This window comes from Propithecus coquereli, unplaced genomic scaffold (genome assembly GCF_000956105.1).
Source record: "Propithecus coquereli isolate 6110/MARCELLA unplaced genomic scaffold, Pcoq_1.0 Scaffold482, whole genome shotgun sequence".
Lineage (NCBI taxonomy): Eukaryota > Metazoa > Chordata > Mammalia > Primates > Indriidae > Propithecus > Propithecus coquereli.
Window position 1 is genome coordinate 2,107,508 of NW_012150641.1, and position 15,378 is coordinate 2,122,885.

The 15,378-nt window shown below is 56.2% G+C and overlaps 2 protein-coding genes across 3 annotated transcripts; one reads left to right on the plus strand and one right to left on the minus strand.

Annotated features, from left to right (window-relative positions):
• The first annotated feature begins 1,397 nt into the window (after window positions 1–1,397).
• PLSCR3 (phospholipid scramblase 3) lies at window positions 1,398–5,943 on the plus strand. The gene is made up of 8 exons (XM_012655730.1): window positions 1,398–1,479; window positions 1,690–1,862; window positions 2,112–2,347; window positions 2,439–2,481; window positions 2,576–2,796; window positions 3,019–3,180; window positions 4,890–5,051; window positions 5,234–5,943. Exons 2-8 carry the CDS (start codon window positions 1,856–1,858, stop codon window positions 5,288–5,290), a joined length of 888 nt encoding a protein of 295 aa, XP_012511184.1. The 5' UTR covers window positions 1,398–1,479; window positions 1,690–1,855; the 3' UTR covers window positions 5,291–5,943.
• On the minus strand, window positions 5,911–11,597 carry TNK1 (tyrosine kinase, non-receptor, 1). 2 transcript variants are annotated; one of them, XM_012655729.1, is made up of 12 exons: window positions 11,328–11,597; window positions 11,139–11,209; window positions 10,837–11,028; window positions 10,550–10,705; window positions 10,149–10,432; window positions 9,655–9,928; window positions 8,511–8,605; window positions 8,012–8,176; window positions 7,694–7,773; window positions 6,962–7,260; window positions 6,781–6,876; window positions 5,911–6,696 (listed from the first exon to the last, which is right to left on the minus strand). In XM_012655729.1, exons 1-12 carry the CDS (start codon window positions 11,521–11,523, stop codon window positions 6,583–6,585), a joined length of 2,022 nt encoding a protein of 673 aa, XP_012511183.1. In that variant the 5' UTR covers window positions 11,524–11,597; the 3' UTR covers window positions 5,911–6,582. The 2 variants fall into 2 exon arrangements, with proteins under 2 accessions (XP_012511183.1, XP_012511182.1); XM_012655728.1 differs by having other exon boundaries at window positions 5,936–6,696; window positions 8,012–8,191; window positions 11,328–11,596.
• Between the last annotated feature and the right edge of the window lie 3,781 nt (window positions 11,598–15,378).

Here is a 15,378-nt window from a genome sequence, read left to right on the forward strand (position 1 = left end):
ATTTATTTTAGTTACTTATTATCTGACTCTTATCAACTGGAATGTAAGCCCCAGGAGATCAGGAATTTGGTGTTTGTTTTCTGCTATATATTCCTATCACCTCAGTGCTGTCTGACATATAGTAGGTGCTCACTAAATCTTCACTGGATCACTGAATTTCTGTATGTTTATGTTTTGGTGGAAGCTAGCTCAAGCTTTGGGCCATGTGGAGTCTGAGGCACTAGGCGATACCGGGGGAGAGGTCAGGCATTCGAGTCTGAAGCAGATGAGGACTGAAGCTGCGGGAGGAGCTGAGCAGCCCTGGGAGAAGGGGCCAGGACAAATCCAGAGGAACAAGGACATAGGGGCAGACAGAGGCCCCTCCCTCCCCCACTTGCGTCTCCCCTGCTTCTCTTGGCAGGTGACACCTCCATCTGCCTGGTTACTAGACAGGCATCTGGGGTCATCCTTCACTAATTACCTTCACATCTCACCCCCCAAACCAAGTTCTATATTATATTATTGTCTTAATACCTCTAACGTCTGCCCCCTCTGTCTGCGCTACCACTACCACAGCCATCCTTTCCCCTAGACTATTGCGCACCTTCATTGTTCTCGACATTGTAGTTTGCAGTTTGAACGATCTTTCTAAAACACACATTTGACCTTCTGTCTTTGTCTTAAAATCTTTTGGTGGGCTCCTTGCTGCCCTTCGGGCCAAATCCCAGCTCCCACGAGGGGCTCTGTGCACGTGGACAGCATTGTCTCTAAACTCATCCCTTGCGCCGCTCAGCCAGTAGGCTCCCAAGGCTTCCTTACACCTGCGGACCTTCCTCTGCTCAGGACCCAGACCCCAGACCTCGTCTTGGGGGAAACCTTTTCTGACCACGCTTCCTCTCTGCCCCACTACCCCAAGCCTCAACTCACGCACGCACACTCATTACTGTCACTGGCGGCCCCTTAACCGCGTGGCGGGGGCGCCTGAAGGAAGTACTGTAATTGCGAGGCGCCTGCGTGGGTCACCGCTGCGTCACGGAGAGAGAATAGCGAGGTCGCCCTTGGGAGGTAGAAAGGGAGCCAGGAGCCAGTCCTGGAAGCCAATGAGAGAGTGCGAAGGGTGTTCCGCTGCGTCAGCGAGGCCCGAACCCAGGACTCAGCACAGCCGGGCCGTGGGAGCGCGGCGCAGAGCACTCCGCGGACCTGGCCGGGGGTCGCAGGGCTGGGGCTTAGCCCGCCGTCCTTCCCAGGCGCTCTTCCTCTCTGGGCATCTGCAGTCGGAGAGGAAGGGGCGGGGACGGGGGCGTCGCCAAGTAGCGCACAGTCCAGGGTCCGCGGCCGCGCGGGACAAGAGGCGGCCTCCTGTCTGCGCAGACGCGCCGCTCAGGCCGGGAGGGGCGGGGCCTGGACGGGTCGAGGGGCGGAGTCAGATCCCGGGCCCACCTCCCCGAGCTCCTGAGAGCCGCCGAGTGCTCCGCACCCCGACTGTGCTGAGGGCTTCAGGTGAGGGGGTCACAGAGGGGTCAGGGAGACCGCCCTCGAGGTCGGGCCGTCGGTCTGACCGCGGGTCCCTCTGTCTTGCTGTCCTCCAACAGCCGCCTCCGCAGAGAATGGGAGAACAAAGGGAGGGGGCGGTTCTGGGGCCCCTGAGGGAATCCAGGGTCCCAGGTACCCCGCCCCGCCCACTGACACTTTCGGTTTCTCCCGAGTCAGAGGCGCCGCCCGAGAGACCCTGGGCCGGCGCGCAGCTGCCTCTCCGCGTTTGCCTGTCCGTCTTTGTGTCTGTCTCTGTGTCTGTCTGGCTGTCTCCGGGCTTGCCTCCACTTCCAGAACTAAGCCGCCCCGACACGGACATCCTGAAAACTCCAGCCCCTTTCTCATGGCAGGTAAATGCGCGCAAGGCCGGGGGTCTCCGTTATCCCCCAACCGACTTGGGAGCCAGGTGTGGAACACATCCTCCGAGAATGTGCTCTGACTGGCTGGGTGGGGCCCCTGGGGAGCCTCCGCCCTGCTCCCCTGCCCCATCTCTCTCTGCCTCTTCCCGCCACATTTCCCCCGCAGCCTGCGGGCCATGGGTTGAGGAATAAGGGCATGAAGCCACGGGTCCCTTTCTAATCTAACCCTGCCCCCAACAGGTTACTTGTCCCCCAAAGGCTACGCCCCTTCGCCCCCACCTCCCTACCCTGTGACCACTGGGTACCCGGAGCCGGCGCTGCATCCTGGGCCCGGGCAGGCACCAGTGCCTGCCCAGATACCTGCCCCTGCACCTGGCTTCGCTCTCTTCCCCTCGCCCGGCCCCGTGGCCCCGGTGTCTGCTGCCCCCTTCTTGCCACTGCCAGGGGTGCCTTCTGGCCTGGAATTCCTGGTGCAGGTGAGTGGAAGGAAGGAAGGGTGACGGGGAGGGGACCTGGGCGTGCAGGTGGACCAGCTGATGTCTGTGCTGCCCCTAACTCTCTTTCCAGATTGATCAGATCTTGATTCACCAGAAGGCTGAGCGAATGGAAAGTAAGTAGGAGGAGTAGGTTGGGCCTCATGACGGTGACAAGGATGGTGGGCGCCTGGGCAGGCTGTGTCTGAGTTTCAGTGTCACCCTTGGCAGCGTTCCTCGGCTGGGAGAACTGTAACCGGTACGAACTGCGCTCCGGGGCCGGGCAACCCCTAGGTCAGGCGGCCGAGGAGAGCAACTGCTGCGCCCGTCTGTGCTGTGGTGCCCGCCGGCCGCTGCGTGTCCGCCTGGCGGACCCCGGGGACCGGGAGGTGCTGCGTTTGCTCCGCCCACTCCACTGTGGCTGCAGCTGCTGCCCTTGTGGCCTCCAGGAGGTGGGTGGGAGGGATGGGGTTGGGAAGAGGCTCTGGTAGGGGGCGGGCCTTGACGGGGCGGGACAATGATGGGGCAGGCCCAGGATGAGGCATGACTGGGTGGGAGTGGGCAGATGGGGATGGGAGGTTTAGTTGGGGGCCAAATAGGTAGAGTTGGGACCAGTGAGAGCTTGGGCCAGGGTGCCCTGGCTGGGCAGTGACCCTGTCTGCTTCCCACTCCAGATGGAAGTACAGGCTCCACCAGGCACCACCATTGGCCATGTACTGCAGACCTGGCATCCTTTCCTCCCCAAGTTCTCCATCCAGGATGCTGATCGCCAGACGGTCCTGCGAGTGGTGGGACCCTGCTGGACCTGTGGCTGTGGCACAGACACCAACTTTGAGGTATCAGAAATATAGGGAGATTCCTGGGATCTTCATAAGCAAGATGGCAGTTTCCATGAGCCAGGATGGCCAACACTAAGGTCAAGATCCTTAGCTCATCAATCCAAATCCACAGTGACTCCTACCACATTTGCAATTTTCCTGCATTGGGAAATAAGGATGGCCCCATGGTCTTATAATAATATAGCAAAGAGGATTTCATCTTAAGGACCAATGCTGATGGTTACATATAGCTCCAAGTTGGTGGTGGTAGGGAACATAAGGCCAGACTGGATTTAGAGTAAAAGATGATTAAGTCTGCCATGGGGGCTGGGCCCATGTGGCTGCTGTGCATAAGTTTGTGAGCCCAGGCCCTGGAGTAAGTGCTAATTTAACGTGTTCACATCCCATGGCTTGCCCTGCCAACCTAGAAGTCCGAATGGCCTCTCCAACCTAATATCCAGCTGATATTCTTCTCACCGTGCATTCCTATCACCAACCTGGAGCCTGGACATCCCAAGTGGTGAGAATTCCAGAGTGAGGCCTGGGAAACACCTTGGTTTGCAGAAGACAAAGGCACTCTACAGATCCTTGGGTCTTTAAGGGATAATTCCCTGTGCAGATAAGGGAAAACCAACAGGTATAATCCAGTAGACTTTCCAACACTTCTAATGAGGTGGCTTATGTAAGGTTACTTGTAAAAAATGAGTCACCTCGGTAGCCGGAGGGAGGTTCTGTGATGGGAACTGGTTGGAAAAGAGATAAGTGGGTGATCCCTGGATGAGAATTTGTAGACTGTGGGGTTCTCATAGCATCCCTTTTACACAACTATGAATGGTCCATACTTGGGGTTGCACCCTTGGGACTGCAGGGCTAGCTAGGACAGGTCCTGTCCAGCCTAGGACTGGGCTTCAAGAAGTGTGCCAGAGCTGTAGGGCAGTGGGGAATAAGGATGGGAAGGACACAGAAGGAAATCACTCCAGTTCTATTCACTGGAGAATGAGCACAGCAAAAGGACCAGGAAGTCACTGTGAGTTACCACCCACAACAGCAGGGCCTGTTGCTGCTGGGCTCAGAGAGGCCAGTGGAAATTGCGGTCCTCGAAGGTTATCTACTGCTTCCCCTCCCCCTAACAGATAGGCCTGGATCCCCTCTAGATCAGGCTTGTATACAATGCTGCACAGGCCCCCCCACCCCTACTTTGCAGAGTAGGGAAAAGGCACTCCTTTGGGTAGACAAAGCCTCTGGGAGTGTGCTTGGCTGGTAGAAGTACAGCCAGGATTTCAGCAGCCTTCCTTGCCCTCTCGGCTAGGGTACTTTGTGCAGAGCACAAATTGGACCCACTGTGGGTGGCAGGGACATTGGGAACCAAAGCAAACCTAGCAAACAGCCATACACTAAGAGGATTAGACTATATCATGCTTCCATTCCTCCCACCACTGATGTCCATTTATGTCATGCATGGCCTTTGAACAGCAACAGATCAGAGTCTGAATCCTGATTTTTGCTATAGACTCATAGCGTGACATAGGGTGCCTGCTTCCCCAGCTGTTGCATTCTGTGATGGGAGCCAGTTGGGAAAGAGGTAACTGGGTGACCTCCGGATGGGAACATTCGCTGAGTGTGGGGCCTGCACAATTCATACATGGTGACTGCGGGAGTGGGATTGGAGGCAGGTGAGATCGGTTACTTTCTCCCCACTTGGGTCCTTCCTCCCTCCCTCCTGACAGGTGAAGACAAAGGATGAATCCCGCAGTGTGGGCCGCATCAGCAAGCAGTGGGGGGGGCTGCTCCGAGAAGCCCTCACGGATGCAGATGACTTTGGCCTGCAGTTCCCGCTGGACCTGGATGTGAGGGTGAAGGCTGTGCTGCTGGGAGCCACGTTCCTCATTGTGAGTTGGCTGCCCCCTCCCCTCCTGCTTCTCTGCTGTCACATGAAGCTTTGTGCGCTTCCTGGCCTCTTGCTAGGAGAAGGTTTGGGATAACGTTATGGGGGGGTTGAGGTTCCAGACTTGGGTTGTGAGAGCTGGGCCAGCCTGGCTCAGCTCTCCTGTTGACCGTGGCCTCCCCTCAGGACTACATGTTCTTCGAGAAGCGAGGAGGCACTGGGCCCTCTGCCATCGCCAGTTAGAGGCCACCTCGGTGTGAGGAGACCATCACCTCAACCAGAACTCAAGATGGTCACTTGCCCTGGCCTGGCCCCTCCTCAGAGGCAGCCCCTTTCCTCCATGTACACTGCAGGGGACAGACGAGGGGCCCATCCCTACCCTACTTCCTGGCCTCCTCCCCTGTGGTACCCACAGAAGAATATGTATGACAGCCTGTCCCCTGCTACCTTCCACCACTGTCTCCTAGCAGTCCCCCAGCACACAGGCATATCGGCTTTCAAACTTCCCCTACCCACTCTCTCTTGCCCCCTTCTGGGGGTCTCTGCTCCAAAGGAGGCTCTGGAACCCAGGACTTGGGTTTTACGGTTTTGCAACAGGGCTGGGTGGGGAAGGGCAAGCGGCACCAAAGGTGGCAGACATAGCCACCTGCATCAGCTTGGCCAATTAGCTCAGCCTCAGACTATGGCACTTTGAGGGGGTCCCTACCTCCCTACCAACAGCTGCAGGGGCGGGGCTCCAGTGCCAATTTCCTCTTCCCCTTGGGCCCTGCCCACAGCTGGTGCTTGCTGCAGCTTCCTGTGCCTTATTTAACCACCCCTTCCTTCCCTTGCCCTAGGAAGGAGGCTGCATCTTTGTATGTTATATTCATATAAACTTTGTAACTTTTTGGACATTGGAAGATGTATGTAATGGGGGAGGGTAGAAGAAAGACCTGGTGTGGGAAGAAACAAAGGGAAATGTGACAGCTGAATTTGGGCAGGGGCTGGCCTGCCTCATAATCCATGCTACCAGGATCAAATGTCCTTGAGTCCAAGAGAACAATTGTCATCCCCTACAATGGCCCTGGGCCATGTGTCCCAAGTCAGTATGGCTGCTTCCATCATCCAGGATGACTTGCTCACAGAGTTCAGGGTGGTTGCTGATGACAGTTCAGGGTGGCTGTTCCCATGGTCCAGTGCGGCTGCTTCATCATTCTCTATAGAGAGGGGAAGCTTCCTCTGGATAGGATATATAGCAGCTCTTTCCTCTAAGTCCTCCCCTTGTTTGGGAGTGTGGTGGGCAGAGTGGATTAGATCCTTCTTGGCCTAGCCAAAGGAGCTTGAGCCCTCGGAGGCCAAGGGGCAGGGTAGGCAGGAGACATTTGTCAGTGCCCGACCCAGGGCTCCTCCTCTATCGCCCATAGCAGGTGGGATTTCCCCAGGTGGGAAAGTCTGCCCCTGTCAGGACCTTGTTCTTGTTCTGCTTGGTCCCACATGGCCAGGCCCTGAAGGGCCCAGGCTTTCCATGCTGGCATACATGCCCAGGGAAGCAGAGCTCAGTGCCGGGCTAGGACATAGCGGCTGGCAGCTGAGAGGTCCCACTGGTAATGCTCCAGGATGCGCTGGCAGTCAGCTCTGGACCGGCTACTAAGGTGAAAGAGCTGGTCTACCTGTGGGAGCAGGAGAGAGGGCAGCTGACCACTAGGTGTCAGGGGCAGGAGAGGAGGTAGCCCAAGAGAAGGGTCCGGCTTTACCTTGAGGTTCCGGATGGCAGACTCCACATCTCCCCCAGTGGCTCTTAGTGCTACCTGACACTCCTGATGGGTGACTCCATGTACTCTGAGCTCCATCTGTGGGGGACAAAGCTTTATTTAGGTTCCTGCCCCAGCCTGTGGCCCCTTCTGGACTACAATGGCCACTGCAATGAGACTTCACCTCTATAATCTTCCTCTGCAACTCAGGGTTGGGCAGGAGGGCTCCAGTGGGGACAGAGGCTTTAGTGGCTCCAGGCACTCCCATGGGGTGATTGTGTGGGGGTTCTCTTTTGGGCCAGGGAAGCGGCTCCTTAAGAGGCTGGCTGGGTTGAGAAGAGCTGGAGGCAAAAGGCAGGCATGGAGGCAGGCCTGGGGGTCCCTGGGGCACAGCTCTGGCTTGTCGAAGTTCAGGGGGGCTTGAACCACCCCCTGTGGGACGAGTGCCCAGGGACAGAACTGACTCCAGACTCTTGGAAATGCCTGTACAGTTGAAAAAGAAACAACTTGAGAGGAGGCCCAGATGCTAGGTCCTGCCTTCTTCTTGCTCTTTGTCTTACCTGTGCTAAGCTGGATGGTTTTGCAAACATATGCAGATAAGCTAGCCAGCCCTGCCCTCAGGATGATTCATGTGTTAGATGGGACAGTAAGACAGGAGTGCAAATGGACACCAAGGCCTAGGCAGCTGAGGGCCCAAAAAACTGAGTGCTCAGGGTCCAGAGTGGGGAGGTTCTGTTCAGTAGGGAAGGCAGGGGGGCTTCCTGTCTCTTAAGATCTCACAGTATAGCTAGGATGCCAACGGACAGGATTTGGGGGAATGAAATCATACATGCAAAGGCATGGATTCGGGGCAGGGTGCACAAATGGAGGGCTGTTCTGGATCTCCTCAGAGATCCTGGAGTCCCGCCATGCCCACCTTTCATCCTATGCAGAGGAGTGTTCCTTCTCTGGCCCCGTGCTGGGTGTAGATCCCGAAGCTTTTCCTTCTTTCTGTCCCTGTCGGGCAGTGATCAGTTCATCCTCAACACCACCCCTCTCCACCACACATACCAATGTTCCCTCTCAAAGAAACCCTCCGGGGCACCTAGGAGACCCAGGTGGAAGCTCTAGCTGGGAGGCAAGTCCAGGATCACCAGCTTCCACCCTGGTCCTGTCCCCAAGCTTCCCTTCCAGAGAAGTTGCTGGACTTGGTCCCCCCAGCCCAGCCCTATCCCCCACCCTTTCAGGTCCTCACCCCTCTATGCTTCCTGGGGGTTGCTCTCCCTGGGCAGGGGAGCCTCTGTGCTCTGGACAGGCAGCTGGCAAGCCCGCCAAGTCTGTCAGCGTCACTGCCGAGGCCGGGAAGCTGCCTGCTTTGAAGGTGCGACCATTCTGGCCCTTCCAGATTGTGGAGTTGGGGCTGTGAGAAGAGGAGCTGGTGAACGGGATGGGACAAGGGGAAGTGTGGGGTCTGGGCTGCAACCCACAGTCAGCTCACCAGGCTGTGTGCCTTGGAGTCGCATCTGCCTGGAGGGAAGCCTCTCCCTAATGCAAAAGCGCTCTGTGTGCCAACGGCAGCCCCAGCAGGGAGGCCAGGACTATGCTGGAGCTCTCAGGGCCCAGTGGGTAGAGGAGGAGAAGAGGCAGAAGATCAGGGTTCAAGGAGTTGGGAGAAGCAGAGAGGGGACCAGGAGTCAGGAAAGTTTAGAGGGTTTCCTCCTCCCGGGGCTGCTTGGGAGGTATGGGGCTGTCACCTGCCCTCGATGATGGTGATGGGATCACCGGGCTCCATTTTCAGGGCACCTGGCTCTGTGACATCCCTTACACAGCGTCCCTCAGAAGGCCAGGCCTATGGAGACAGGAGGAAAGGGTTGAGCTTTTGGCTTGAGTCAGAAAGGTAATATGGGAACATGGAAGAAAGCAGACTCCCCTCTGTGCACCCACCAATCAAACCCACACCACGTATGTCCTCTGTGCTGGGCCCAGGGTGGGACTCTACTTGTCTCCCAGTTGTAATCTGGTGGGGGAGGTAGACCTGGATTCCATGCCAAGCTGTAGACTGCCCAGGGTTCAGGAGCAACAGAGAAGGGCCCTATCTCTACCTAGAGCTTCACAGCCACTGTCACCTACCTGGTCCTCTCATCCTCAGCATCATCCCTCTCATCCATTCTTGCACCACTTCACAGTGACATAACGTGCAAAGCTGGTTTGTGACTCCCCTGCTCAATACCCTTCCATAGCTCCCAAATGCCCTCAGAGTAAAGATTAAACTTTAACAATAGAGTGTAGTGATTTAGGAAATAGCCCTGAAGTCAAATTGGTTTAAATCCCAACTCCTCCACTTACTGTGTGACTTTAGGCAAGCCACATAAACTGTCAGTGCCTCAACTGTCCCATCAGTAAAATGGAGATAATAATTACCTCACCGGATGGCTGAGAGGATGAAATGAGTGAATCTGCATAAGGATCCACATAAAGCAGGTAGCGTGATACCTTACACTGTAAGGTGTACCTGTTAGCTAGTGTTACCTGCCACGCCTTGGAAAACCCTCCGGCATGCAGCCCCTGCTCACTCTGCCGCCTCGTTACTTCCATTTCCCCTCCCACGCTGAACTCTTCCTCTGCCTGTCAAACACCCCCTGTGACCTACTGCTCTCTCCTCTATGCCCCTTTTCCGGCCCAGACACAGACCATAGTCTCCCAGACTGCATCTAGGTAGCCCCAAGCTGCCTCCCCAGGGCTCTGAGCTCCCTGCAGGTGGGGACTGAATCTGTTTTGCTCAGAGCTGGGTCTCAGAGCCCAGCACTGGCATCTGGTGTGTTAGTCTTGTGCATGGAACCCCAGGAGAGAGAATGGAGGAAAGAGACACTGTGTATCTGAGGAGATGGGGGTCCCCACCTCTTGGAGAAGCCCCTCCAGTTGGGAAAAGCTAGGCCGGTCAGCAGGGTGGAGGGCCCAGCAGCGCAAGGCGAGCGCGTAGAGGGCCCTGGAGCACAGGGGAGGCCTAGGCAGCCGGGCTCGGTCCTTCTCCAGCTTCTGCAGGATGAGGTACGGCGGGACCCTGGCCCAGGGCTCCTCGCCCCTGGAGAACATCTCCCACAGCGTCACCCCAAACATCCACACGTCTGAGGCAGATGAGAAGGCTCCCTGGCGCAGGCTCTCTGGGGCACACCTGCGGAAGGAAGCGGAGCTGAAGGGGGCTGGATATGTGCCCTCGGAGCTCATCTTCCACTGAACGTCCCTTCACCCCACCCCATGTTCCCAAAGTCCTCAGAAGTCCTCCTTTCCAAGGGTGACAACCCCTCTTGTCCCAGCCTCCCTCAGAAGACCAGCCCTCGAGCTGCCCAGCTGCTGCCCTCCAGACCCACCCTGCTCGAGCGCCCCGCCCTCACCAGGCGTAGGGGATGGGGCGGGGCCCGCCCATGACGTAGCGGCCCCGGGCACCGCCCAGCGGCCGCACCAGCCCGAAGTCCGCCACTTTGATGGTATGTGGCGAAGCCAGCAGTAGGTTGCGTGTCGCGAGGTCCCGGTGCACTAACCCGCGGGCCCCCAGGTACGCCATAGCCCCCGCCAACTGCCGCAGGAAGAGGCAGAGCAGGGCCACGGGCAGCGGGGGTGTCGGGGCCGGGGCCGTCAGGCGCGCGTGCAGGGAGCCTAGTGGCGCCAGCTCCATCACCTGTAGGAGCACAGCGCCTCATGAGCTGCGGTCTGCCCCATGGGACTCTGGCCGCCCACCCTCCTGCCGCACACCAGCCCCGGGGCTGTGCGGTGAGCAGCGCGTGGATCTGCTCACCATCTGCAGAGGCTGGCCCAGAACAAGGCCGTGCAGACGCAGCACATGTGGGTGCTCCAGGTTCATCATGATGGACACCTCTCGAAGAAAGTCCCCCAGCTCTGTGCCCACAGGGCCTTCGGGACCTACCCGGAGGGACTTGACAGCCACTGGGACCTGGAGGCGGGGGAGCACCATCAGGCACACTGGGGAACCACCACGCCAAGGCCAGAGCAGAGAGGGCTTGAGGAACAGAGGGGGCAGCTGGGCCAGGAACCCGGGATGAGGTAGGGTCCCTGGACACTCACAGTCTGGCCGCTGGGCAGCGTCCACAGCCCTCGGTGCACCACGCCAAAGCAGCCTGAGCCCAGCAGCTCTCCCCTGCATACAGCACCCTCTGGGATCAGACACTTAAGTCCACCCTCTGGCTCAGGGAAGCACGGTGGTCTGTCCGAGGGCCTGGTGGGCTCCTTCTGCTCTGGGGCAAAACCTCCAAGGATCTGAAACAGGAGTGGGAAATCAGGTGCGCAGAACCCTGCATCCCCCTCCAGCCACCTGGCCCACCTCATTCCTGGGCTTAAGCTGTCCTCCAATCCCCGACAACACATACCTTGTAGACCCAGTTCTTAGGCTTGAACCCTGAACGGTGCCTCTTCAGAGCTTCAGCCAGTCTGCGCTGGGCTGGGGAGGGCAGGGCAGAGAGAGATTTACAGGCAAGAAAAGGGGCGGGGAGTGGGAGGACAGGCAACTGATAGGCTGGGGAAGTAGAGACCAGGGTCTTGAGGCAGGGGTCCCTCACCAGGCCGGCCCATGCCAATGCCGTCCAGGTCCTCAGGCCTTACAAAGTCAAAATGCTCTGGCCGAGTGACGTTAAGCTCCTCAAGGATGGGCCGGTAAAACTGGGCCAGCTGGAGGTCTCGGAGCAGCCGCAGTAGCCACAGGGAGCCTGCCTCAGGGAGCATGTCTGGAGAAGGAATCCCTAAGGACAATGGCATTCCCCTTCAGATGTATAGCCGAGGGTAGGCACCTGAGACACTCAGGCACCAGAGACAGGGTCTCCAGCTCCACCCACAAGCCATCAGAAACACTCAGGTACGGAGGGAGGGACACAGCAGACAGCCAGGAACCCTGCCATTCACACACATAAACCCCAGGTAGAATGCTCCCTGTGCCAAGGCCTCCAGATATGCTACCCCTCACCACTGAGTAACCTGCCCTCCTCACACCTGAGGTTTTAGTACACTGTCTGCTCATACTAGACCCCAGGTGTGATGCCCTCCTCAATCCTGAGATATTATGGCACACTGCCTCTGCACCCCAGGACACCGGATACACAACTCTTTCAGACCTGAGCTACACTGTTGTGCATACTCCTGAGACACCTCTCCTCCTCAAACATGAGATGTTTTTGCCTACCACACACACAGGGAAGGGCCCAGATATGCCAACCACTCCATACCTCAGACAAATAGGTAGACACGGGCACACACACACAAAGGTATGCTGCCTCCCACATGCTGCTACCTATGCACATACTGAGACCCTCGGATATGCTGCAAAACATGCCCTCTCAAGGCTGAGACATCCCAGCATGGGGCTGCAAAATGCCCAGGCTGACTGCCACACGCCTCTCACATCTGCGTACTTGAGACACTGTAGTTCACTGCCTCCAAACACCAAAGATACCCCCCCACACAAGACACCAAGGTACAGTATCCACACATACCTTTGTTATATGGGCATACTGCCCCTCAACCCAGAGACAGACACCCAGCGTCATTGCCTCTTATACACTTGAGGCAGCAACATTTTAAATCAAATTGGGCATTTGGGATGGGCCGCTAAGCTTAGGTCCTGCCTAGAGAGCCACCTAGGCTACCAGGTGCACAGTCCCGTCCACACCCACCTCTCAGCTCCAGGTATAGATCCCTGCGGGCAGCCTGAGTCACTCAGTCTAACTTGGCTTCAAGGCAACTCCACCAACCTTTGTTAAATAAGCCTCTAGGAACTGCGGGTACCGGCCGCCTGCACAAACACTCTCTCACACACACCTGGGCAGCCCCCTCCCTTAAGTGGAGGCCCCGACGCGGGGCCCAGCTGGAAACGCGGAGATGGGAGATGGGCTGGGAAGTGGGCGCCGGCAGGGGGCGGGGACGAGAAGGCCCAGGACGCTGGGAGACCCGGCAGCGCAGGTAAGGTGGGGAGGGGAAAGCGCGCAGGAGGGAGACAGGAGGAAACGCGGCCACGGAAGGCAAGGACCCGGGCAGAGGACCGGAGGCTCGGCATCCTGCGGATGCACCTCAAGCGACCGCTGCTCACCTGCCCGTCCCAGCCCAGGGCGTCCTGCTTGGTCCCGACCCTCACCTGGCGAAGGCGGAAGCGGCGGCTGCGGAGCCGCCCAGGTTGCGCGGACTAAATCCCGAGAAGGGCGGGACAGGAGTAAATTCCGGGGAGGGCGGGGACCTGGCGGCTGGCCAGGGGCTGGCAAGGGCCGCGCCCCCAATTCCCTGGTAAGACTCTGTGAGGGTCACAAAGGCGACTGGCGGCCCCTTTCTCCTCCAGGCCTGATCGACCCCCAGAGCACAAGCAGCCTACCTTCCCCTGTCCTTTGCTCGCCTTCCTTCACACCGTCTTTCCAGCCTTCTCCGAAGAACTTTCCACTGCTTCCCAGGCTTCGCTCCTCCGTGTCCTGTCCCCCACGCCCTCTCTCCCCAAATCCTTCACCTCTCTCAACCAGGACCCCACCCCTTAAATAAATAAGCACCTGCTGGAGATAGCTTTGCCCAGGCAGTGGGAATAGAAGGCTAAACAGGACACAGTCCCTGCCCTCGAGTAGGGGAGAGAGCTTCCTAGGATTCCCTAATTAATGAAGGAAAGCCAGGCAAGCCCGGTACGTTGGCATGGGTCCAGGGCAGAGAGATGTTGCTGTTGGTACAGGAAGTCAGCCTCCAGCCGAGACAGAGCCTAAGTTGACCACGGGCAGCACTCCATGCCCCAAGGCACCCTCCCCATCACTGACACTTCTGGCCTCATTCCAGTATAACACCCTGCCTCCCAGTGAGCCTCTGCTGACCCAGGGCCCTGCTCACCGCTACCTGGCCTGTGGCCACAGGGACACAGTCTAGGGCCTTGAAGAAGGCCCTGGGGAGGATCATTCCCTCGCCCTTTTCCTCAGGGGTCCCAGAGAGGAAGCTGCCAGTCTGAGGACATCTGGTCTGCCTCCTGTCCAAGGGTGGTTGTATGAACACAGCAGTTGCTGTCCCAGTGCTCTCTTGGAGAGAAAAGCCCTCCTCATCTTGGTAAACACATGGATATTCCAGCATTGATAGGAAAATCTTGGTAATGCGGTTCTTGATGTATTGTTTTCTTACTAATTCTCTTGCCCTCCAACCATGGCAGCTCATCATACTGTAATTACTCTCTCCACGTGGTTATCTCTGATACACATGCTGTAGCTCCACAGGAGAGGGACTGGGTCTGTCTTGCTATCCCTGCATTCTAAGTACCTAGGACAGTGTGGGTATATAATAGGCACAATGTATGCTGGTTGTAAAGAAATCTGCTCAGTCTAATCATCATTCCTTTGTAGATGATCTGGCTTTACTCCCTGCTTTTAAGGTATCATTGGTGTTTTGTAGTTTTATTACAATGTGTCTAGATGTTGATTCCTTTCTATTTATTCTGCTTAATATGTTGTATTTCCTGTATGTGTGAATTCATGTCATTCATCACTTTTGGAAAATTCTTAGCCAATGTCTCTCCCAAATACTCCTTTTCCCCATCCTTTGTGCTCTCTCCTTTGCCAACTCTGATTAGAAGTATGCCAGACCTTTCCATTCTGTCCGCCATGTCTTTTAACCTGTCTTCATATTTTTCATTCTTTGCATCTTTTATTTTTTTTTTTTTTGAGACAGAGTCTCACTCTGTTTCCCGGCCTAGAGTGCCGTGGCGTCAGTCTAGCTCACAGCAACCTCCAACTCCTGGGCTCAAGCAATCCTCCTGCCTCAGCCTCCTGAGTAGTTGGGGCTACAGGCTTGCGCCACCGTGCCCGGCTAATTTTTTCTATATATTTTTGTTGTCTAGCTAATTTCTTTCTATTTTTTTAGTAGAGACAGGGTCTCGTTCTTGCTCCAGCTGGTCTCTAACCCCTGAGCTAAACGATCCGTCCACCTCGGCCTCCCAGAGTGCTAGGATTACAGGCATGAGCCACCGTGCTGGGCCCATTCTTTGCATCTTGGTGATACAATTCAGGTAATCTCTTCAGATCTAGCTTCCAGTTCACCAATTCTCTCTTAGGTTATGTTTGATGTGCTGTTTAATCCATATACTGAGGGGTTTTTGTTGTTGTTGTTATATTCATATGAACATCATTCTACTTTCATTACAGTGCATTATTGAGGTATAATCTACATTCCATAATATGTACACATTTAACAGTACAGCTTGATAAACTTAAACAAAGGCACACATCCATTAAGGTAGATAAGGATCCAGAACTTCTATGATCCCAGGAAGCTCCACTGTGCCCATTTTTAGTCAATCCCATCCTTCATAGGCGACTACTATTCTGATTTCTAAAAGCCATATACCATTTTTGTCTGCTTTTGACCTTCTTATATAAGGAGTCTCACTGTTTCAATTTGTTTTTAGCTTATTTCACTCAGCATAAGATTTTTTGAGATTTATCCGTGATGGATTAGTAGTTATTTTTTATTGCAGGGTAGTATTCTATTATAGAAATATATTACTTTTTTTTCTTTTTTGAGACAGAGTCTCGCTCTGTCACCCAGGCTAGAGTACAGTGGCATCATCATAGCTCACTGCAACCTCAAACTCCTGGGCTCAAGTGA